This window comes from Mercenaria mercenaria, unplaced genomic scaffold (assembly GCF_021730395.1).
Source record: "Mercenaria mercenaria strain notata unplaced genomic scaffold, MADL_Memer_1 contig_657, whole genome shotgun sequence".
NCBI classification, from domain to species: domain Eukaryota; kingdom Metazoa; phylum Mollusca; class Bivalvia; order Venerida; family Veneridae; genus Mercenaria; species Mercenaria mercenaria.
This window is the reverse complement of record NW_026463545.1, coordinates 2,742-27,581: the sequence shown is the minus strand read 5'-3', so window position 1 is coordinate 27,581 and position 24,840 is coordinate 2,742. Positions and strand designations below refer to the sequence as shown.

General features: G+C 34.7%; 2 protein-coding genes across 2 annotated transcripts in view; both read right to left on the bottom strand.

Annotated features, from left to right (window-relative positions):
• Positions 1–10,709, bottom strand: part of LOC123528352 (alkaline phosphatase, tissue-nonspecific isozyme-like) — a 33,683-nt gene extending 22,974 nt beyond the window's left edge. The window contains exons 1-9 of the mRNA XM_053536006.1: positions 10,603–10,709; positions 9,899–10,119; positions 8,368–8,542; positions 5,753–5,922; positions 5,222–5,329; positions 4,682–4,784; positions 3,808–3,948; positions 2,920–3,111; positions 1,344–1,466 (exon numbers count right to left, since the gene is read on the bottom strand). Coding sequence (XP_053391981.1) covers positions 1,344–1,466; positions 2,920–3,111; positions 3,808–3,948; positions 4,682–4,784; positions 5,222–5,329; positions 5,753–5,922; positions 8,368–8,542; positions 9,899–10,119; positions 10,603–10,699 — 1,330 coding nt within the window. The 5' untranslated portion in view covers positions 10,700–10,709. The remainder of the gene's footprint in view (positions 1–1,343; positions 1,467–2,919; positions 3,112–3,807; positions 3,949–4,681; positions 4,785–5,221; positions 5,330–5,752; positions 5,923–8,367; positions 8,543–9,898; positions 10,120–10,602) is intronic.
• A 9,007-nt stretch (positions 10,710–19,716) lies between these two features.
• On the bottom strand, positions 19,717–24,618 carry LOC128554697 (alkaline phosphatase, tissue-nonspecific isozyme-like). Its single transcript, XM_053536005.1, has 3 exons — positions 23,214–24,618; positions 21,743–21,865; positions 19,717–20,751 (listed from the first exon to the last, which is right to left on the bottom strand). The coding sequence occupies exons 1-3, from the start codon at positions 23,323–23,325 to the stop codon at positions 20,462–20,464; spliced, it is 525 nt and encodes a 174-aa protein (XP_053391980.1). The 5' UTR covers positions 23,326–24,618; the 3' UTR covers positions 19,717–20,461.
• Positions 24,619–24,840: the final 222 nt, after the last annotated feature.

Genomic DNA, 24,840 nt, shown 5'->3' with positions numbered 1-24,840 from the left:
ACCGACATACCATTGACTGGTTTAACAATTCTTATACCGGTATACCATTAACCAGGTTAACAATTCCTAGACCGGTACAACACAAACCGGCTTAACGGTTCATAGGCCGGCATACCACAAAACAGTATAACAACCCCTAGGCTGGCATACGACAAACCGGTTTAACAATTCCTACATCGGTAAATCATAAATCAGTTTAACAATATTTGCAAAGTATTAGCTAGCCTTATCCGCACACTGTAAACAGGTTAGTACATATCAGTTTGTTACATGTACATACAATATATATCTACCATTGAAACATTTATGCCCCGCTCCCCTCCACCACAACCTCCACCGCGGTAAAAAACGGCATCTTTACGTTTTAAAGAGCATTGGTTGTCTTCAAATGCTTATAACAAAAGCAGTTTCATGACCGCCACCTTCGCTTTGTATGTCTTACGATACTAAAAACGCATTGGCTTACAGTTGGCAGGGACAATGGTTAGGGGTCCTGACCCAAAGTGTCTGCATGTGAATTGCATGCTGTCTTTTGAAATACAATTTAAAAATCTGACACCTGGGCATATTCTATCTCATTTTCATCTTCAAGTGGCGTAATAGAAACGCTGTTCTTACTACCATAAAAGCCATATTGTTGTGGTGGTGTAGGAAACACAAATCTTAGCAAAGGACTTTTACTCATCCCGTTCATTTTTCTCAGTCATGGATAGATATATATTGTTGTCACAGGGTGAGAAAAATGTGCAACTAGACCGGGACTCGAACCCGGATCCCTAACATATCTTTCTGATTCTCTACCGACTGAGCTACCCGTTCGCCTACACAGTTTCTCCCCGTTTCAATATTCAAGTTCTATATCGTGACATTGTTACACCAGCAACTAATATTTATTGTGTTAAAACAGGCATAAGGGCCTTCTCTAGCTATGTACTATCTAGTTGACTGCATGTGGTGAATACTGACAAAACAGATTCATGAAAAACTATTTCGTATTATGCCAACAATGTAAACAATAGATTCCGTTTACTCAAATGTATTGCTATTCCTACGGTTTTCGTTCATGCTTTTGTGGTGAAACTATTGTAGTTCTTAAAAAAATTGATCTTACATATACGTTATACGTGAAGAATTGAGCGAATTAACAATTGCATTTTTGATTATTCAAGGACGCTAACATTTTTGCTACCTGGTCTACTATTATTTTTAAACAACTCCAAGGATTGTTAAACAAATTAAAACAGCCATGAACTTGCAAATCCTATAAATAAAGGAAAGTTCACAAATGTTGCTGACAATCCCTACAAAATTATCTGCAACATTAAAATGTAGTGTTAACTTACGCATATCAACTCCGGTAAGGTTTTCGCGAGGCTCGGAGTAGGCGGGTCCATTCCCATATAACAAAACACTGTATGGTTTATCATCTAACGTCTCTTCTGTAGGATCAACAGGTTCAACCAAACCTTTAAATGTGAACATAGTAAACGATTGACCAAAACTGCGGTAGAGATTTTTCTTTAAAAGTTGTACATCATTCTTTATAGTCAATGTTTTCTAGGAATTATTAAGAACATCTTACTGATAAAATCAGACAGACGTTTCAAAATCATAATCAAAATACATACTTTATGTCAAAAAACTGTTGTTCAAGAAATCATTTTTTCAAACTATTAAAAATATTACAGTACATTAGTTAACACATATTCGTGTCACCTTAAGGTTCAAAGCGTTTTGAAACTTTCCCTCTGGTGAACTTTTGTTTTATATTTTTACGACTCATAGGCCGTTGTTTTTCATAAATATATACATACTGAACTGTTAAGAATAAGTAGAAGTGTCTTTCAAGAGATGTTACTGTTTGGAGAAGTAAATTTTCTCTTATATATAATTTGCTTTTCTACATTTATTTTAGTGGAAGGTGTCAAACTTCTTTTCCAAAAGTGTCTTGACATTATGCCTGTACTAATTGTGAGCCTTATATATTTCTCCAGGTACTCCCAGTATTGAAAATTTTACAAAACATGCGCATTTCTAAACAAATGAAAAATGCAGAATGAATGTGAAATCAAAACGAAGTTGTCGAAGAAATACTTTTGAAAAGGACGTTTTATATTTCGTAAAATATTGACAGAACGTTGAAAGTCGACGAACAATAATGTTATATAAGACAAATTGCATAATCTCAAAGAATATTACCTTTGTATCAAGTATTTCCCGCTTTTTTCTTAACAATTCAGTATATCTATTATAAAATACTATTAAGCAGCAATTGACTATGAGGTATACAATTCCAAAATTAACGTGCGGATGGTGTCTAAACACTTTTCGTGAACTTAAGATAGAACTAAAACAGTCGCAAATAACCAAGGTATTTGCCCCATCTCAAATACGCACGTACGTTTGCGAAAACTTATTGTATTATGTGACAAAACCTTTACTATGTTTTCAGATTTGGGTTTATTTTGCAGAATCCGGACGAACTCAAGTTATACGTTATTCTAATTATGTAATAGTCACTAAGCATAGTAGGACGCTATATGTTAAAGTACGAACAGTTCTGGACAAATATAACATTCAGAAAACAAAATCAAAATTTTACAGGGAATAGTTGCTGCCACTAACAATGATATCCTGAAAGTTTTATATGAAAAGTCAAAATAGAAAGGCTTTGATGTCCAAAATGGACATAAATTTGTTCCGTGGAAAAATCGGGTTTTTATGCTGAATTAAACTGAATCACTAACACATTTTGGAAATAGAAAAAAAAGCTCCTGATGTCTTTTTGTAGACGTTTAGAATTATGTTTGATCCTTGTATTTAGAAGAATATCAAGAAAACAAACTGTTGAAAGCAGGTAGATAAACTCCAAAATTCTCATACTTACAAATAAAATTCTGTAAAGATGATAATACTAACCAAAAATATCTGTTCCCCTGTAGGCATATCCCGCTATATCAAACACGTGAGAATGATCTGCCATGACTATTACCAGGGTTTCTTCTTTGTTAGTCATCCTAAGTGCATCCATTATGGCGTCTTCAAATGTTAGTGTTTCGTGCAGAGCTTTCTTAGCAAGTGCATCATGATGTCCGTGGTCTATTCTCGCACCTGTTTCATGGAAATGCAAGCATGTACATCTTATAACCCAATCTCCCACGTAGCTGTCTTCCCTTACAGAGGCAAACATTATATCACGATTTCTTTTCATTATGTGATACATTTACAAGAGTTTGGTTACTGCAATTGTTTTGAATACATTTCAGAGATGTTAGGCAAATGAGGTTGAGAAAAAGAAAATTTCAAGTCAATTACTACTTGTATTTCAATGTAACCGTCCTGTCATAGTGACGGTAGAAGAGGAGTTTGCGAAGAATCGTGATAGCAAAATGGTAATAAGTTTGCCAATTATCTCCGCTACATATGGAGATATGTAAGTATCCTCTATATGATTTAGTCCTAAACAGCTGAGACAAGTATCAAAATTTGCATTCTGAAATTTTTCGATGAGGTATACTTTCATTAATAAAATATGGGATGCGTTATTCTCAGCATAAAAGAACTACTTTCTCCAGTAACATATTAGATTGTGACTTTAACACTTGAGGAACTAAACATTTCACAAAGAACTCATCTTCTAACTACAGGTAATCATTTAAAAAGTGCTTTAGGAATTTTCAGTTTCAAGTTAACTATGATCTTGACTCCCGTCCAAATGACCCATAAAGATTAGAGGTTATCAGTTGACCACAGAGAACAATTCTAATAATATTACCTGCATGATTTCAAATAACTAAGGTACGTTACCTTCAACCAGAAGAAAGTAGCCTTTGTCTTCCTTCGACAGAATTTCTATTGCAGTTTTTGTCATTTCTGCTAGGGACGGTTCACCAGAGCTTGACGTATCCCTGTCTAGTTCATACTGCATGTGATTTGGTTCAAATAATCCTGTAAAAGCAAATTAAAGGATATATTGCGGTGGTGGTTTATGCATTCTTAATAATAGCCATTTGATATATATTGATGGTACACCCGCCAAAATAGCACATAGTCTAAAAACAGGTATTTATATAACAGTTGGTAAACTAAAAGTTTTCGGACAGAAGTAGTATAAATATTATATCTGGTAGATACAACTGATGCATTCATTTTTACGGTAAATAGTGAAAGAGTAAAAGTAAAAAGTAAAAATACCGAAACAGAATTATGGGAAGAAAGATGTCAAATACTAAATGACGTGAATACGGGAGGGCCGTCATAAAATTCGTGGACAATAAGAATACTTGGTCTTCCGTCAATCGTTATTTAACGAAATTTACATGTAACAACAAACAAAAATGGTGGCATAAATATAAACTAACACACATGTACAATGTGTTGAAAGGTTGGTACTACTCAAAATAAAAGGAAACATATCAAAACTTGGCCAAATAGAGCAACATCTATTGGCTCCAAAGCCATTTTCAGTAAGTTCATCTGACATTAAAATTTGATAAATGTTAATTGCATAGTGAAATCAGCACTATAGAAACGGCTCTTTAAACTTATAATATTGGTTTTAATCAGATTTTAATTGATTGCAGATTTAGATTTAGGTGTAGTTTTAATATATTCTTAAACGATAATATTTATCACAGTCAGGAATCATGTCTTATACCAAATAGATCATGATGTTCCTTACCTAAAAGATAGTCTGTATATCTATAATCAACAGCATCAAATTGTCCCTTATTCCAAACATATTTATGCTGTAAACCTCTGGCCGCCTTGTCTGCCTCCCACTCCTAGAGTAAAATGCAAACTTAATAGCTGAATCACTTTTCTTTAAAAATACTTTGCAAACATGCTCAAAAACCTTGAAAACGTTCGTGTTACATATGATTTAATTTTAAATCCCTTTAGAAGTCAGCGTAATATTTCTACCATATGTTTAAAAGAGCAGTTTTGATACATTTAGTGGTTAGCTTTTTTGCAAGAGTTTTCATACTTTTATTAGCATGGTTATATAGGGTGATTTTCGATTTTTATTAAATAAAATCTATAAATATATCCTTTAACATTTAAAAGGTTACTTGCCTTGATATCATTTATAGACATTTCTACAAATCCAGCGACATGCACACTGACGAATTATTTTAATCTGTTTTTTCCCTCACCAGAAGGAAACTCGCATCGAAATTCAACAGTTATAATAAATCAAGACACCTACAAAGTCGCATACCTTGATCAAATTTCTGCCGTCCCTGCGATGGTTACTGTTGATCTTGTTTGTTTCTGGGTCCTCTGTATTGTTTGGTAACATATATCGTCTTCCTCCGCCAAGAAGCACCTAAAATGTAGTTTAAAAAAAAAACACAGGAAAAATTGGGGATGACAGAGCAAAAATATAGGAAATGGCTCGTTCTTTCAAAATTAACAGTTAGGTTTTAACTGACTTAATTCAGAACTTTTTACAATACTAGTATGTATTCTGAGTCTGTTTTCTGTTATACGGAAATAGAAGAATCAATTTTATACTCACCATAAAGGATTCGCTATCATGCTTGGCATGTATTCAGTATGTATTTGATCAACCGGTAGAAGCGACAGAAAAAATTTAAATAACCTATCTCTGTATACGTTACTGTGCATTTAAAAGTTAGAAATTTAAACTAAAATATAAGAAACTAGTAAAACTAGATCCAGAAAAGAAAATTCTCTCAGAAATGTAGTAACAAAGAACGACAAACTCCAACACAGTGTTACTTCTTACATTAATATCTTTGTTATCATCAATCAACTGCTGTGCTATATCTCTGCAGCCACCTTCTATCTCGGCAGTGTTAACATCTCCTTCCCAGTAACGGTCAGGTGCATGAGCGTAAGCAGCCGCCGGCGTGGCGTGGGTGATCCGAGAAGTCGTAACAATACCTGTGCGCTTTCCTGAAATAGTATCATGAATCTGCTAGGCATGCATATAGTCATGTTATATAGTAAATGACAGTTTTCATTCTTTTATGTTGCCTGCCATTTTTTTTGTATTTTGATGGCGTAGCCAACCAGGGGCGTAGCGCATCCAGTTATGAAACTGCTTAACTGGAGGGTGTGAAAAGGGGGTCAGCGCAACACTTTAGAACAGATATATAACTGGTGGCATCTGGTCAAAGAGAGTATATCCTGCGTAAATCTAAAATTCAAATGATAGGCACATGATAGGCACGTAGCTCGGCTTACGAGTATACGTACAGGCATATTATCATTTTCACACAAAAGAAAACAAAAACACTTAAGATTGAGGGGTTGGGTTCAATTCAGAGAGGCTTTTTGCACACATATAATAACAATATAGTCCTTTGAACTGCGATGGAGGTATACCTTGCCTTCACCGCCACCTCTATTAAGCAGCCCCTTGCCTTATTCAAAGTTTGAATTTTGTATCTGCCGTGCATAACATAATTAATTCAACACAAACATTATGGATATATCTAATGCTACAAAAAGTTTAATTGTACCACAGGTATAAACTTTTTCTAGTTTATAATCTTCAAACTTGTATTCGTATAAAATACTTGTACGTTTTTAACAATATATCGTATGTAATGTAACAATTGTAAATGTAAGCGAGCAATAAAAAGTCATCATTTGTTTCAACACTGAGTAAAAGAGTTTTGCTATTCTTTTTAAAAGGTTTAAATCTGAGTAGTTTAAGTTTATATTTTCCATCGAATAATTTTGATGGGAAACAAATTCCGTATAAAAATAGCGAAATGCATTTCACATTGATATAAGATGCTGTTTGTCGTGCAGCTTTTTGAATTTCATATCTGAAAAGGTAAAATTTCATCACATTTTGAGTGTTAAGGCTACTATCTGTTTATAATATTCGAATGCAATTTACATCTATACTGACTAATATTACCAAGCAATGAGATCCAGAGGACTAAAAAACACGGAGACTTATTTGTGGCGTTCATTATGCTATATAAATTGTAACATAAGGTTCATGAGATCATTTTCCACGGTACTTTAGATACTTTTTGCATTAAGTTATGTTAAGGTAACGATGCAAGCATACTTGATTACATGAGCTGTCTATTTATATAAAGTAAACATTTTTTGACCGCAAAACTTGATTAAATATCATATCTGATAAATCTTTATAAGACGACTTAAATTTCTTTACTGACGTTTCTTAATCATAAAAATGATATCAAAAGCTTTTAATCTAAAGTCCTTTTATTGTAATAGGGGTAAAAACATCTGCTTGACAATGATATAAACAAGTATGATATTCACATTAATTTGCACGGTGATCTAGTGCGTCTGCAGTAGCTGACATTATTGTACAATGAGGCCTGATTATGTTACAAATATCTATATTAGACAGATCTGAAATCCATATACACGTGCATACATTGTGTCCATATCCTAGAGTTTCACACATGCGTATGCAACAGAAATGATTTATAACTCGCGGAAAATTTTAGTTAAATAATGGAAACATTTTAAATTTCTTCAAACATGAGCACGTAATCAGGAGACCAAAATAGATGATCTATAGATGCAATCTGCATCATTTGAGCCTTGTTACAGTTTTTTATGCCGTGGGGCGGGTGGAGGCAAATGGGTGGATGGATGAGGGGAAGCCATGAATGTTTTAAACATATACTTAAGTTCAAGAACTAAGTATAGGGTCTATTTAGTGTATTTCGTGATACCTCAGTCATAAACCTTTAGCCTGCTGGCGGCAAATGACTCTGCCTTTGCGACCAGTACAGTCCAAGATCCGTGCAGTCTGATCATGGTCTGCACTGTTCGCTATTCTTTCAGAAAATTTTCAGTGAACACCCCTTTGAATCATAAATGGTATTGCCCAAATTGATTGATGGACCAGTCCATTTTAGCAATTTAGCAAACTAAAGGTTTGTATCAACAATAAGAAGATCCATTATTATTAATATTTCCAATGGCATGACATATCAACATTCTTTACAGTTAGTAAATACCGACATCTTACACCAAATACATGAATACAGCGAACCCACGGCCATGTTTGTTTTTCCTTCTAAACTTGAACAATATTGCAACAGAAAACCAGTTGAGCAACATGCACAAAAGTTGGCCCACCCCTTGTCCCGTCTCTGATCTGTTTTATCGCTTCTATTAGCCTTGATTTTTACTTTTTAAACTATAATTTCAAATGTTACTCAACAGAGTAATTAAGTATTTATGTACATCGGTACGTGCCTGCCAATACTGCCACCTTCGCAAGTGGAATTGTAAATTGCATTCCGCTCTAAACAGAATACGAACACATGGCACGTCATAGGTTAGGACAGTGGCAATTGTCCTCTGCACCTTATAGCTACTAAAAGTGTGCACGAATACCTGCAGCTAGAGCCCAGTCAACTAAAGTTTCAACTTCTTTTCCCTCTGCGCTGAGACAGTCGCTCGCTGTTGCCCGGCCGTCAAGACCTACTATAAAATAGTTAGTTTTCACACCACTAAGTATGGCAGTGGCGGTACCTGCTGAACCTGCGGTTTGTCTGTCAACGTTATATGTCTGAAAACAAAAACAGTTAATACAAACAAAATATTACGAAGGTTATATTTGGTTCTCAGTTTACAGACATAGTGAGTTTTTTTTTCTGGATTTTCTTGAAAGCGCACGACAAGAATGACATGGCGGAGAACCGTACCTTTTTAAATCATAAATGGAAATATCGGATCTTCGCAGAAAATACTTTACATATCGGAGGATCTGCGTTTAATCCAAATGTATTTATACCAAACGATTCAAGTAGGACGGCTCATTTAAACAGACAAAACATAACAAATTCTAAAAACCAACGTCAATACCGACAACAACAATCATTGCAATACAGCAATATATGGCTATATCAGTTACAATGTACATGAAAATTAAACATTAACTTTATGTCCTTATTAAACACTAGGTAATATTGCAAATAAAAATAATCCTTAGAAAGATGAATGCTACTGAGTTTGATAATATCACAGTCGTTTGATTGTGTCTGTTAATAAGACGTTATGGAAAGTGTTACACCCTTCACCCTCCTCCTAGCACCTGCTTAAGTGTAATTTTATTACTGTAACATAGATATTGAGTGGACTCTATGATCACAAAGGACCAGAAGATATAACAACACTATATGAACACTTTTCAAAGTCAATATATTAAAAAATCCCCCATATAAATCGTCGTTTTATTACATAGGGACAACGAGGGTTAAGACTTTAATGATGGAATCTAAAGAAGTACATAATTTGGACGGTAAGAAAACAGCATGCCACCAGGAAGATACACGTTATGCCACCCCTGTAATAGGCATCTGAACCATGAAGCGTCGTAAATCAGACGATAAAGTACAAAAAGGTCTACTCTATTTTCATTATAATATGATGATTAAAGTTATGATGAACTCCATTCATCCGAGTAGTAATGAATTGAATGACATAAGTGACTTTACAATGTTCTATAAACGACACGCGTTTCGCATAACTAAATAGTAAACGGAAAAAAACGAAAAATGACAAAATCATCCACATTCACAGCCAACCATGTAAACAGATATGAATGTCACCTTTCACAGTATTATGTATTCTACCTGTGTGTCATATTACACCGTCCCGGGAATTGTTCCCTATCTTAATAATCGCATTTTTCAACATTTGATTTTACCTTGATAATATTTTTTGCTTACTATCAAAGCAATGAGACTGCACATTGAGCAATGAAGCGCCTTCTTGGTCGAGTGGCTTATAATCATTTTCCCCACTCTCTCGTGGGTTCGAAGCTGAAAAAGTTATGTAGAATTCTTTCACGAGGGGAAGCTATCCAGCTGGCTTGCAGGACGTCCGTATTAATACAGAAATAAAAGATTTTCTTCTGACAAACCTTAGATAATGCTACATTGGGAAATTCCTCAAAGGCAAGTACACTTTCCTCTCCTGGGCGGTTGTTCAGTTGTCCCCTAAGTATTCTAGCTGCCGTAACTGTTGTTGGGCCCATACCATCCCCGATAAACAATATCAAGTTCTTTGCTATTTTGTTTATTTCCACTTGTTGTTTTCTCTTTTGTATTCTGTCCTTTGCCAAGTTCATCCAAAACGCCGGGTCTGAAAAATACGTAGTATAAAGAGTAACTTCAAGAGTGAACTAGTTGAATAACGGCATTTTTTTATTCTATTTTGTTTTGATTTGTTTTCATTTGTTTTGATCCGTTTTGTAAAGAGCTTAATAGTCAACATACTTAACAGATTGTTGTTATGTTCTTATGTCTTATTGTTTTTATGAACTTATTGCTTTTATATTTCCGTTTTATTAATTATTAAGGGGAGGGCCTCACATTATACACAAACAGGATTTTACACTGGTTTCAGATGTATGCAGTACATCAAGGCGGTTGCCGTCTGCCTATTTATGTATTTTACCGGCATATGGTACTTACAATAGGTACAAGAACGGCCGGTAGTTATACATATACACAGGTGCCACCCGTGCATAAAGTAAAGCTAGGGGAGGATTCTTCAAAGGCAATTTGCTATACGATATATATCGACGAAGAAACAGTATAAAAGTAAAATAATACATCTACATACCTTTTTCTCCACGTGGGATATTTGGTGCAGTGAGTGCGTTTGCCAGATATATTACGGCCGTTGATACAGTAAACAGAATAAGTCGTCTGCAGTCCATTTTCCTCAAGTTTTCCTGTAAGTAAAAATATTTCATTCATTTCATAAACGTTTCTACTTTAAAACGGTATAAATCGTATTTGTTTATATAAACATTGAAGATACATACAACATAAATGTGCATGATGGGGGTTTAAATAACAAGTTTATAATGTAGAAAACAACGGGTTTTTTTGCAATACTGAAGTAAAATGCTAATTTCTAATTATTATAGTTATGGAGAACTCATATTTTTGAAAGTTTGATATAAGATGTAAATGTGATCCCAAGAAAAAATAATAACATCCCCTTCTTGTGGATGCATTAGACGAGAGGACTAAGACTCTTTCCAGTGGCGGTGAAAGTTACTGGTTCGATTCCTTGCAACCTCCATTGCAGCGTGTCCTTGGGCAAGGCATTTTATTGGGATTGCCTCAGTCGTCCCAGCTGCATATGAGTACGAGTGAATTTGCTTATAAAATCTTTCACTGGTTGCGGTTAAAGATGGGAATATCCGGCACCAGGGTAACTGTTTAGGCGGAAACGAGGCTCCTGCCGAGTTACCAACTAACCAGTTACCCGAGTGCCGGATATTCCCATCTTTACCCGCTGTCAGTGATTGATTCTTTTTCTTGCATGCCTTATTCTTCAATTTGTAGAAGATATAAAGAAAAACGAAGATTTTTCTTTAAGGCGCTATTTTGTTACAGTAGCGTATGAATTTACGCATTTATTCATAAATTATAGCAAGTGAGACATCTTACACCCCTGAGTTTTTCTAGCACAGAAAAAGCACCGGAAAATGCTGTCCGACATGCAGGAAAAAGATAATCTATAATTAGTCTTAACTGTTCTCAAAATAGCAGAATAGGGTCGCACAAATGCTCTACATAGCTTAAGTTTTTTTGTTTGTCTTTGTTTGTTTGTTTGTTTGTTTTTTGTTTCTGAAAGCGACGGTAGATAAAATTTACCCTTACTTTACAAATTAAGTACATATACTCTAAAATATGTGTTTTAAGTTACCAAATTGTTTGGGGATTTTTCTTCATTTTATTATATCTTATTTTCGTGCGCTTAAATAAATTAACCTCAGTCTAAAAATGATCAAAAGAAATTTTGACACATTTCTGATAAGTCCTACATAAAATGAAACAAAATATAAAATATTTTCTTACTATATAACTTTGCTCTATCCGAATTCACACTGTTTACGCACAGACTTTGCAATGTGAATTAATAAAGTTGTCATGAGGTATCCACCCGGGTCCGCTTGACTAATATCCCTGTAATCAAGAGCTGATCAAGATTGGGATGCTTAACTACTTTAAACAAAAGGACACATGATTACGTTCAAAATAGTTTACAGTGAAATGGCCAATACGGGGCGGGCGGGACTTCAATGTTTCTTAAATTGAAGGCTTGTTATTAATACCAAGTATTCATCTGTTCCTGAGATTATACATTGAAGTGCAGGGGTGTTCCATAAATACGCGGAAATATGCTCTCATTTCTTTATTTCTGATCATTTTTTGGATGAAATTTGATAATATGACGGATATAAATATAAGAATCCTTAACGTATATGTTTAGACTGCATAGCGTTGAGCTGACGGTTAAATCGCGAAAGCAAATATTTCTCGGACGTTTGCTGGGCGTAAACTGTAAGCTATATGATATCTATGCAGAAAAGTTAACCTTAAAACCCGTGCTTAATTCTAAGCAATTTGAAAGATTCTCGTATTCGGTGAGAATGAGTGTAAAAAGGTTCTAAATTATGTAATAGCTAGAAGCAGGGCTAAAGGCGTGTAATTGTTAACATAGAACAAACGCTTTTGACAGGTGTGCGTGACGTACAAGTTTGTTTAGATTGTGACTGAGCGCGCCAATGACATCGTCGGTAGGGCGTATCAACGTTTTTCTGAGGCCGTTTTTAAACCCGGTCTGAATACACTGTCTTATGTTGTCATGTTACAGGCATACCCGTGTGTATCAAAATTTATTTGTTGTCACCGCTATTTATATTGGTGACACCTCAAGAAAACTTTTAATGAGTTTTATTACGAAAATAATAAAAGAATCAGAAAATATTCTACCTGCAGAAACGTCTTTGGTTCTTAAGCGTGCAATGTGTAAAGCACCAATTCAAGGAACAATTCCCGAAATCATGTTAAAATCAAGTTCTAGCAGACAGATCAAGAGAGCGAACTCGTGGCCTATGCTTTTGTATTTCGGCGTTTTACCACTGCTCAAATGCGTCCTCATATTACAGGCGCCTCTTAAACATTTACATTTAAATAACATCCAAATACAGTTCGTTGATAATCCTTATAAAGAAATGTTCATGTACATGCTTGAGTTTGGGTCACTAACCAACGAAGCAATCTATCCGTGCTGAAGACCACCCTTAGCATAAACCACCTGGCTATAAAGGACAAGGACAGCCTGACAGTAAGTTTATTTCATATGAAAGCCATCCCAAAGCCTTTCATAACGCTGAAAAAAAATTAAAATCGAACCTCTGTTGAAAAAGATATGGCAGTTTGAAATTTAAGAAAATTGCTGATCATGGAGGCAGCCATTTTGTGTGTTTTTGACGTCATTTACACACTGCTGAATTCTTTATATAGCAAATAACATTTTATTTAGATTAATTTTATATGTCTCTTGAGTGTAAGATGTACAACATGGCAACTTCTTTCATTATAGCTGGAAAAATAGAGAAATTATCTAATACAAATCAAATATGTGTCTATAAATTTAATAAATCCGCCTATTTGATTTTTGTTGCCATGGAAACTATATGGCCGTTATTTTTATCAAATATCTAAATGCTCATAACTCATTTTTAAGTATTTCACTTCTTTCAATGATTGAAGAAATCCCAGCAGATAGAATTAACATCGAAACAACATTGCCTTTCCCTTTAAAAACCACTAAATTCTTTCTGATATCTGCAGTTTAGTGTAACATCCAAATACATGTTTAGACCATATGCAAATAAAGAATATAATTGCCTCTCCGTAGTGCTGTCCTTATACACAGGTTTAACTATAGTATTATCTGTTTGATCTAATACCACATGACCTGGTGTACGGAAGAAAATGTGAAGATGTCGGACGTTGGTGTTGATGAATGGTAGACTCCTTATTTATTCAGTGATTTCGCTGTAAATATTTCTTTTAGGAGAGACTTTTTGTCGTATAACACGGCACGGACTTTTGTCTTTCATCGGTTGTATACCATTACCTCAGACGACGGCTCGATTTTCTAGACTTTGCCCTTGAATGCAACAAAAACAACTGAAAATAACGGACAGAATGCCGAAGTTCTTCTGTCGATGTACGCATAGACGTTAGCCAAAAGTGTACAGTACAGTAAGAAGACAGGAATTCAACGATTTTCCCACAAAATGGTGCACAGTACTGATAGGATCACCAATTGCCTTAAAACTTAGAAGGATTAATTTGGTCTATATTTTGAAATTAGTGCTGTCAATTTTCAATGTTTTAAAATCTTTAGTCTCTCAAAGCCGTACAGAATTCTAAAGATTATTGAAAATTTAGAATAAAGCGGCTTCTGTTTTTACCTCATTTGAATCAGAATGGTTTTGAATGTTAGATATATTTGCATTTTATTTTTGTTCCGTTGTTCTGTTTGCCTTTTCTTTCTGCGTTTTAGGGTGGCTGCGCGCTTTGTTTGCGGCATTTCTGTCATAATACGTACATACTTTATACTTGCAGATTGCAAAACATAACTTTGTGTGGATATATATCAAATTCTGGAATAAGGCTCATCATACTTATGGTGAGGTTTAACTGTCAGCAGCCAGTGAAAGTTGTCTCTTCTGCCTAGTCTTGTATCACCAGTCTTAATATTTTTGTTGTTTCAAAGAAGTTACTAGTATTAGCGCTATGGAAAACCCGTCCTAGAAGAACCAGGGTCTTCAAATCTCTGCAGTAGCGGTGGGAAGTACTTCTCAAGTCGAAAAACGCTGTCCATGAATATCAAATTTCATGAAGGCAACCAGCCGTATGTTTGTGCAACGGGATAGCGCGACAAAAAGTACAACAAGAAGGAGGATTTGGAGGATTATATGAGGTAAACATATTTGGCTTTGTTTTTATATACAAACAACAAATTCTGTAACGGTCTCTACTAAAAGAAACAATTTTCCTGTGAAATGTGTAGAATGGGTAAGTGTTCTCCCGAAAGGATTTGGCACAGCTCTGAGAACTTGACCTTCGACACAGTGATCCTAAATCAAATCAAATCGGATCGTTTGGTCTCTGGGTTGAAATATTGTCCAGATATATGGACGAAAGAATTTGACTGCTTATACACTGTGACATGGACGCTCCAGCCAGTTGAATCCAAACTCTGCAAATGGAATTCTTGTTTTAGCAGACCAAATATCTTTATTTTCTTGTTCTTGGTAAAATATCCAAGTGTGTTCCCAGCCCAACTAATATTTTACCAAATAATATCTCAGGTGCCAGGAATGATTTATAGGTGTCTCAGTTATTGGGTTCTTATTTCATTCGCAACTTTGAAGGTGTGAAAGCAGACAGACAAGTATGCTAACAGCGAAACAGTTTACCACAAATCATCACTTCTCCCTTTCCTGGACATAAAATGTTGAAATGTGTGTTGAAAACAGTAAGCTGTTGAAAAATGGCTGCACTGATGTGGAAACGTAGAACAGATTAATCCTTCTATGTTCTAAGACAATTGGTGATTGTGCCAGGATTTTTACTTCTTCCGTACACTTTTTCGAAAGAAAATCATGGAATATCTATCTTCTAACCGCACACATTTGATCGAAGTCTATCCGTACACCCACAGCAAAAAAGACGGTCTTCTTACCGTACACTTCGTCAATTTTTAATCGCGTGGGTTTTCACGAAATATGCCGTTTTCAGAGAACTGGCTGATACATACGTTTTGTCTATGTGTACTTCATAAACTGACAGAAATCGCACATGAAAGGGATGAAAAAAAGCGAAAAACTGAGTCTTAAATTTATTTTTAGTTGTTTTTGCTGCATTCAAGGGTAAAGTCTAGAAAATTGAATCGTCGTCTAGGGTAATGGTATACAACCGATGAAAGACTTTAAGTCAATGCCGTGTTATACGACAAAGTGTCTACCCTAAAAGAAATATTCACAGAGTAATCAATGAACAAATAAGGAGCCTACCTTTTCTCAACATCTACGTCCGCCATCTTGACTTTAGCATTTATTGGTTCTTTCTCCATTTTATATATTAATCTATGTCATAATTGATTATGAAAGTACAATTTTTGTAGTTACAGTTGAAAATTAATCCCAAATAAATTGATATTTTATTGTTAGTATGAAACAAAAAAGAAATATGTGATAGAGTGGTTTTAAAAACAGATCCCGATTCTAAAGGTGAAAAAATACCAACTGGGGAGATATCCCTTTAAGCACATGATAGTTGTACACTTATTTCTCTATGGTAGCTTATGTGTCCGGTACTAAATTATGATTTGTCACAAATCCCCTTACGCTGACAGCCACATCAGCTAGCTGGAGCTGATTCAGCGAAGAGCTGCAAGGTTCGTCAAAAACGACTATCAACGAACAAGGTCAGTCTCGAATATGCTACATGAACTCCAGTAGGACCCATTTCAGCAAACGTCCAGAGTAACCATGTTGTACAAAATTAGGCATAATCGTGTCGACATTATTCCTCCTCATCTGCGGCGATCAAGATCAGCCAGAATCCACAACTAACAGTACAACCAAATCTTCTGTAGCAAATCTGCCTACCAATACAGCTTCTTCCCAGCCACCGTTGTCCTTTAGAACCGCCTGTTTCAATGTGCCGTAAATCAGCCTACGCTAGAGGGCTTTAAGGCTGTTCAAGGAAATCTCAACACATTCTTGATGCCAATCTTTAATAAGTTTATTTTAAACTGTGTACAAAGGGAGACATGTAACTAGTTATCCCTTCCGGCTGCGAATGTACAGTATTTCAATCCAATTGCGAGTATACTCTTCTAGAGTGAGGCGATTACTGAAGATGAAGATGATGTTGATGATGATTCATTAAATGTATATCCATATATAAAAAAAAAATTAAGGATATCATTAAATCTAATTAAGGATATGAAAATATATTCGTATTCAGCATCTTGTATTAATAGCTATTTGCATTACGAACCATAAACCGGTTATTCAATCCTCAAGCCGGCAAATTATAAACCTGTTCGACCATGCTGTAAACCGATTTAACAATCCCTAGGCCGGCATACTATAAACCGTTGGCTGGCATACAACGAACCTATTTAACAATTCCCAGGCCGACATCTCTCCAAAGTATTAAGTAGTTATTTTGGTGTTGACGTTGAAGAATTTATATTCTATAAGTTTTGTCATTGTTTCTGCTCATGATGTGGGTAAATACATTATTAACGGTATTAATAAACGACAGAGGTAAAATATAAGGTAATCCTTGATTTTATACTTATGGCCACTTTAAATAAGTTTAGTCATGGCTAAACCTTGCACCATTAACGGACATTTGCCAAAATGTGGCGCGTATAATTGCAAAGTATTACCTTTGCCTGTGGGCTATATTCATAGACAATACTCCAACTTCACTCACTGAGTGCACTCAAATAAATTGCCGTCTTTAAAGGTGTGTGACAGATGAGTAAACTTCCAAAAGTGAATGAATGTTGAGGGGGGTCCTGGGAACACGGAACACTTACGTGTAAGATGAATTTACAATGTTTAATTCATTTGAAGGTAAGATAACAGCGTCGTGTACGTATATAAGCGGAAGTACATATTTCTGTAAGGTATTTTGGGAAAATATATTATGTCCTTTTTTATCCATTTTTTACGACGAAAACGAAATGAAATAGACAGTAAATTGATGCAAATCATTACGAATATATATAGGAAATTAAATATACATCTACGAAACCTAGCCTAAAGGGGCTCATCAGTCACTCCCAGAAACACACGACGTAGTGACAAATATTTACATTTCACAAGCCTAGATATAGGTTAATTCTGAAAAATATAAACATTCCCTGTTTAATGTCATAAAAACCTGTACTTATTAAATCTCATTTCTCAAATGACATCAGAAACATTTATTTTATAAATGAAGTGTTTGTAAATTCAGTCGTAATAATAATTTTCAACTTCAGCGAAAAATAGGGGCTACTAGTATATTCATAGACAATACTCCAACACCACTCATTGAGTACACTCAAATAGATTGCCTAACAGTCACGTCTTTACTCAGGAAAAATTCGATTTGTATTCATAAATGTGAGTGACAGTCGAGTCAACTCCCAAGAGTGAGTGAATGTTGAAAGAGGTTCTAGGGAGACTTGAGTGTTTCTCGAGGTCTCATAATGTAAGTTTAGATGGTAAATTTACAATATTTAATTAATTTTAAGGTAAGATAACTGTGTCATGTTAAAGCAAAAGTTCATATTTGTGCAAGATATTTTGGAAAAAAAAATATATTATGACTCTGTTCTTTTTAATACATTTGTCGAGGACGACGAAAACGCAAAAAGACCCAACCGGTTATAAATAGATATAAAGTATAAAATCAAATATACATCTACGAAACCTAGCCTAACGGGACTCATAAGCCACTCCCAGAAACACACGACGTAGTGACAAATATTAACATTTCACAGGCCTAGGTACCGGTCAATTCATACTGAAAAATATAAACATTCCCTCAAATTGAATGTCATGAAGAAAACCTATATTTATTTAATCTCTATGTTTAAATGACAATGGTAACATTTATTTATATAAAACTATATGTTTTTAGTAATTGAAATGTAAAACAAATACGCGGGCTGGCATTCGGGAAACACCAACAATTAATTCAGTTGTTATAATAAATTTCAATTTCAGCGAAAATTAAAACTTGTATTGTTAGGTATATATTTCATTCTACTAATGCAGATGGGTAGACTGACTGACTGACAGACGGACGGACGGAAGGACGTATTATAAAACAAATAGACGGACGAACGGACAAACATACAGACAAGCGCGCAATAAGATGACAGCGTCTGACTACAAAAATAACGATCAGCACTTTTGCATACCTTTGATGTTATTGACATATAAACCTAAATTTAATTTGGAATTTATGAATATGATATTCGAACTCCACTCACACTCCCGCAAGGTCTACTCGAGACCCACTTGAGTGATACTTACCCAAGTTTGAGTTAAGAGTGAGTTTGAGTAACGGCTATGAATATAGCCGTAAGTCACACTACGTAAACAGCTGAGCACATTCAACGAAGCGTCTTACTACTATGTTGCATATAATTTAAAGTTGCAATTAAATTAAATATATACTAGTATATATATATGTATCATTGAAATATTTGTGCCCTCGCCCACATCCCGTCCAACTCCGAACAAGGCGGCATCTAAAACGTTTAAAACAGCATTGGTTGTAAAAACAAATATCTTTTTAAAACATGCAAACATTGCATAGGATCGTCACCTTTGCTCTTTACGTGTTACGATGCTAAAACTATTGGCTTACAGTTGGCAGGGGATGTGATATGGGGTCCTGACCAAAGGTGTCTGCATGTGAGTTGCAGCTGCCTTTTGAAATACAATTTAGAAATCTGACCTCTGAACACATTTTATCTCATTTTCATCATAATAGGATAATAGTTCTTACTACATTAAAAGCCATATTGCTGTGGTGGTAGTGTAGGAAAACACAGATCACACCTGGTGGTGGAGGGACTTTTACTCTTTTGGGTCTCTTCTCGGTATTGGATTAACATATTGTTAAAACCAGCTACTAAGATTTATTGTGTATAAACTGACAAGGCGCCGTCCTAGCCTTTTCTGGCCGTGTATGAATACCTAATTGAAACTATATGCGAACAGTATCTATTTAACCTTTGTGTAAAACTAAGATATATATAGCTAAATAAAACTTCAACATTAAATTATTCCAGGCTGATAAATGTTTTATTAATCTTTTTGGAGTTAAATAACACAACAGAGATTTTTTTACAGCATTCTTCTATTACACAAATTTATTGATTAAAATGTACATCAAATATCTTAATAACATTACACAAATCAAAATATGTTAAAGTGTGTTAGTTTATATCTAATGATACTACATAGAATTTATTTATGTTTCAACCACACCTGGTCTGATGAGAAGCGGTATTAACTGGCCATAATATACACCTTGATATACGTAATAAGAGAAAGCATAAGGTACAACCACAGATGAACGAACATCTAGTGCAAAAGAATGAAATTAATGAAATCAGAATTACACCATTCCTATGTGTATGAATGTGCACTTTGTGCAGAACTGGTTTCTTCGTATCCGTTTATATTCATCTCTTCCATATGGCCCAATATAAGCAGAGGAAACCATAACATTGACGATGTAATTCTGTCAAAGCTACCTGCCCACAATTTGAGATATTCATTTCCACCAAGTTTAGCGTAGAATGTATATATAACATAATATAATACAAATTAAAAAGAGTGGTGAAAATAGTGAGTGGAATTGGTAAAAACGTAGGAAGAATGGTGATTTTCTCCATTATTTCAAAAGCATTGCCTTCTGCACAATATAATATAATTTATGTTTATTTTTTTGGATTTCTTGCAAAAAGCATGTGTCAATAATTTTAAACTTCTCGTCATTTTTACAGTACCCGCACTTTATCGATTATTTGCCCAAAACGTGCGGACGAGTCGCTTTTTAAAATTAACAAATAGAAATAAAAACTAAATGATCCATGCTCGTATGAATATTGTCAACAGTAAGAGAAGCATACAAGAGTTAACTAATCTATTTGCAGAACTTGTTTCTGCGTTTCTTGTTTCCATATCACAATTGTCTCCCTGATATGGTCCAATACATGCCGAATAAGCCATTACGTGGGCAATATAATTCTGCTCTTGAACTCCGTGAATTAAATGAGCCATTGGTCCCTGTGCATATATAGCTACATCCTCGCCACCATGCGTTTCCCAAGGTGCTGGAACACCGCTTGGAAAGGCAAAATCTTTGTCGTCTGTAATGTAACGTATTATTCTGATAAAATCCAGCCTTAGTATAGAGCAAGACTATGACTTTATTTCGTTCATCTGTCAATCACTGCTCTAAATTGTAACTTCAAACTCAAGGTCACAGACAAACAAGTACACCATACTCAATATCCAGATAAGAGTTAACATGCCAGGTTTAGTGTATGTATGTGATGCATTTATAGTTATAGTCCAGTAAAGTTGCAGTGCAAATATGCTAAATAAAGAACGCATAAATACTCATTAAAGTATCTGACCTTATGAAATATCCAACTTGAAACAGATCTTACACGTAGATCTATATACATTTAAAAAATAATCACTGGTGAAGAAATCGGGTCTTCATAGTATAGGCATTAAATATTTGGTCAGTTACATAAATAATCCCAAGAAGAGATTTTACAAAAAGGCAATCTTTTTCACTGAATTATAGTTTTTTAACTCTACATTTTAACAAAATTACAGCAAACAGATTAATAAAAAAAACTATTCCCACCATGCCTACGATGTAAACAGTGGATTCCTTCTTTTACGAGGAAAATACTCAAAAGTATTCCTATTCGTACGTTTTTATTCATGATTTTAAGATGAATTTAAGGTAGTTCTTGAAAAAATGATATAACGTATACGTTTAGCTTTATGGGACGCCGTACACGACACAATGTAACAATGGAAGTCTATGGGAAAACGATTGGGGGCCTTTAACGTTATGAAAATCTATATTCTATCTTAATATTGTCAAAATTGGTGAAGAAATGAGCGAATTAAAAATTGCATTTATGATTATTCCAGGACGCTTTAATTCTAGTGACCTGGTCCACGATTATTTTTAAACAGTTCCAAGGATTATAAAACAAATTAAAACAGCCGTGTTTCCAATCGTGCAAATCCTATAAATAAAGGAAAGTTACCAAATGTTGCTGACAATCCATACAAAGTTACTAAGATCTGCAACCTTAAAAAGTAGTGTTAACTTACGCATATCAACTCCAGTAAGATTTTCGCGAGGCTCGGAGTAGGCGGGTCCATTCCCGTAAAACAAAACACTGTATGGTTTATCATCTAACGTCTCTTCCGTAGGATCAACAGGTTCAACCAAACCTTTAAATGTGAACATAGTAAACGATTGACCAAAACTGAGGAAGAGATTTTTCTTTTATTGAATTCTTGAAATGGTGTACATCATTCTTTACTGTCAATGTTTTCTAGGAACTTTTAAGAACATTATACTGATAAAATCAGACAGACGTTTCAAAATCATAATTAAAATACATCATGAAAATCTTGATTCGTGGTGTTCAAGAAATCATATTTTTCAAACGTTTAAAAGCATTAGAGTGCATTTGTTCAAATAACACTTTTTCGTGTCACGTTAAGGTTCAAAGTGTTTTGAAACTGCCCCTCAGGTGAATATTTGTTTTATGTTTTACGGCTCATAGGCCGTTGTTTTTCATAAATGTATACTGAACTGTTAAGAGTATGCAGAAGTGTCTTTCAAGAGAGGTTACTGTTTGGAATAATAAATTTTCTCTTATATCACATGTACTTTGTTTGTCCACATTCTGTTTAGTGGAAGATGTCAAACTTCTTTTTCAAGAATATCTTGAAATTATGCCTGTACTAATTCCGTGCCTTATATATTTCTCCATGTACTCCCAGTATTGAAAATTTTACAAAACATGTACATTTCAAAACAATGCAAAATGAAAGTGAAACCAAAACAAAGTTATCGAAAAAATACTTTTGAAAAAGAAGTTTGATATTTCCTAAAACACAGAACGTTGACAGTCGACGCAATTTGTGATATTAGACAAAATACATGATCTCAAAGAAGCTTACTTTTGTATCAAGTATTTCCCACTTTTTCTGAACAATTCAGTATATATATTATAAATATTAGGTTATTTAACTTAGTGAAAACATATTGTATTATCCGACAAAACCTTAACTACGTTTCCAGAATTTGGCTTTATATTGCAATATCCGGACGAACTCAAGTTATACATTATTCTACTTATGTAATGGTCACTAAGCCCAGTAGTGGGGACGCTATATAGTATAAACAGTTCTGGACAAAATATAACTTTTAAAGAACAATTTCAAAATATTATAGGGAATAGCTGAGTTGCTGCCACTAACAATGATATCCTGAAAGTTTTACACGGAAAGTCAAAATAGAAAGACTTTGAGGTCCAAAATGGACGTAAATTTGTTCCATGCAAAATGTCATATTAAAATCGATTTTTTTATGTCGAGTTAAAACTTTTAAAATCACCAACACATTTTGGAAATAGAAAAAAGCTCCTAATATCTTTTTTTGTAGTCATTTAGAATGATGTTTGACCCTTACATTTAGAGGGCAATCAAGAAAAAAACGTTTAAGAAAGATTGATGAACACAATTCTTATACTGATCAAATAGAATTCTGTAAAGATGATATTTTACTAACCAAAAATATCTGTTCCCCTGTAGGCATATCCCGCTATATCAAACACGTGAGAATGATCTGCCGTGACTATTACCAGTGTTTCTTCTTTGTTAGTCATTCTAAGTGCATCCATTATGGCGTCTTCAAATGTCAGTGTTTCGTGCAGAGCTTTCTTCGCTAGTGCATCATGATGTCCGTGGTCTATTCTCGCACCTGTTTCATGGAAATGCAAATTAAATACATACTAATTTATGTTTAATATTAACTGTACATCAATTTTAACCCGAAGAGTAAGAATTTGCTTACTAAAGGAACCACATACGCAGTGATCTCCCCTTACAGTGGAATTTTGCTACAAGAAACATTTGTATTAGGATTTGATCGTTTTGTGGTTATTTTTTTAATAACTGAAATTATTTTGAATATTTCGTAGAATCTTACGGTTAATGCACTTGATATGATGAAAATTTCAAATAAAAAAATACTTGTGTTATTTGAAATTTATAGTGACGGTAGCACTAGAGAATGGCTCCCATACTGCGCGTACTCGGGCACTGAATGTACACTATTATACCTAAAATTACGTTATACTTTTATAAATGAAATGTTGAATGCGTTATACTTGGCATAAAAATGCCTTCTCCAGTAATTGACTAGAAACTGTTTTCAATCTCAAGATTATTGTAAATTTTAACCTTTGAGGAAGTAATCTGAAAACAATAGGAGTCATCTTCTGACAACAGATGATAATTTCTATGAAATTAGCAAGCCCAACCATGCTTCGGACATTTTAGTTTCAAGCTCACTGTGACATTGCCTTTTCAACCAATTGACCCCAAATACATAAAAGGTTATCTGTTGACGAAAGCGAATATTCCCTACGAAGTAGAAAAAGAAACCGTCACAAGTGTTCTTTAATTGTTTAGTGGAAACTGATTTCATTTTCGAAGTTAATGTCACCTTAGCTTTTCACTTACTTAACCAAAACATATAAGGGATAATCTACTGAGCTGAGTAGTTTTATGGTTTTGGGCGGTCCTTATTTTCTCAGCGGAAACTGGTTTCAGACTAGCGGTCACTGTAGACCTAGACTTTTCATCTACTAATGATCTTTAAAACAATACGTACCATCTACTGGCCACAGACAGTCATCCTATAAAGTTTGCCCAAATCAGGACAGCCATATTAAATACTTTAAACTCTTAAGAATTCAGGATTTAGCGTTTCAAAAGTTTTCATGTGATTCTCGCATCCCCTACTCCCTTCATATGGAAATGATTCCAGGTCCGTAGCCAGATGTAAAAAAATAGGGAGGCATTTGATAGGGGGGCCGGGGGTATGCTCCCCTGGAATTTTTTTTTCGAGGGTGCCATTTCGTGCGTTTTTCTGCATTTCAAACATGTTTTTGTTACTTTTAAGATACCGATTTCGGAAAAAATAAATAATATAGTTAATATAGATCTACAGAAAAATAAGAGTTTTGAAATAGCCAACGTATTTGCGGTTATTGTCACTCTAAAACGCTAATTTAAAGGCATATGGTCATGTTTGCTTGGTTCTTACATCTTCAGTTGAGTAAATGTATATATGTTCATGTATAAACTTTTTAGCATGGCTGACGTGAAACGAAAATTTGAAAGAAGCAACA

What these genes read in the sequence shown, in the direction of transcription:
- LOC128554697 (XM_053536005.1), bottom strand. Translation starts at nt 23,325, where the DNA reads ATGGATGCACTTAGAATGACTAACAAAGAAGAAACACTGGTAATAGTC. An exon ending in CAGGGGAACAGATATTTTTG is followed by an intron (nt 21,866 to 23,213) that starts GTTAGTAAAATA and finishes TCACATTTAAAG; the next exon opens with GTTTGGTTGAACCTGTTGAT. An exon ending in TCTTACTGGAGTTGATATGC is followed by an intron (nt 20,752 to 21,742) that starts GTAAGTTAACAC and finishes GTTACATTACAG; the next exon opens with ACGACAAAGATTTTGCCTTT.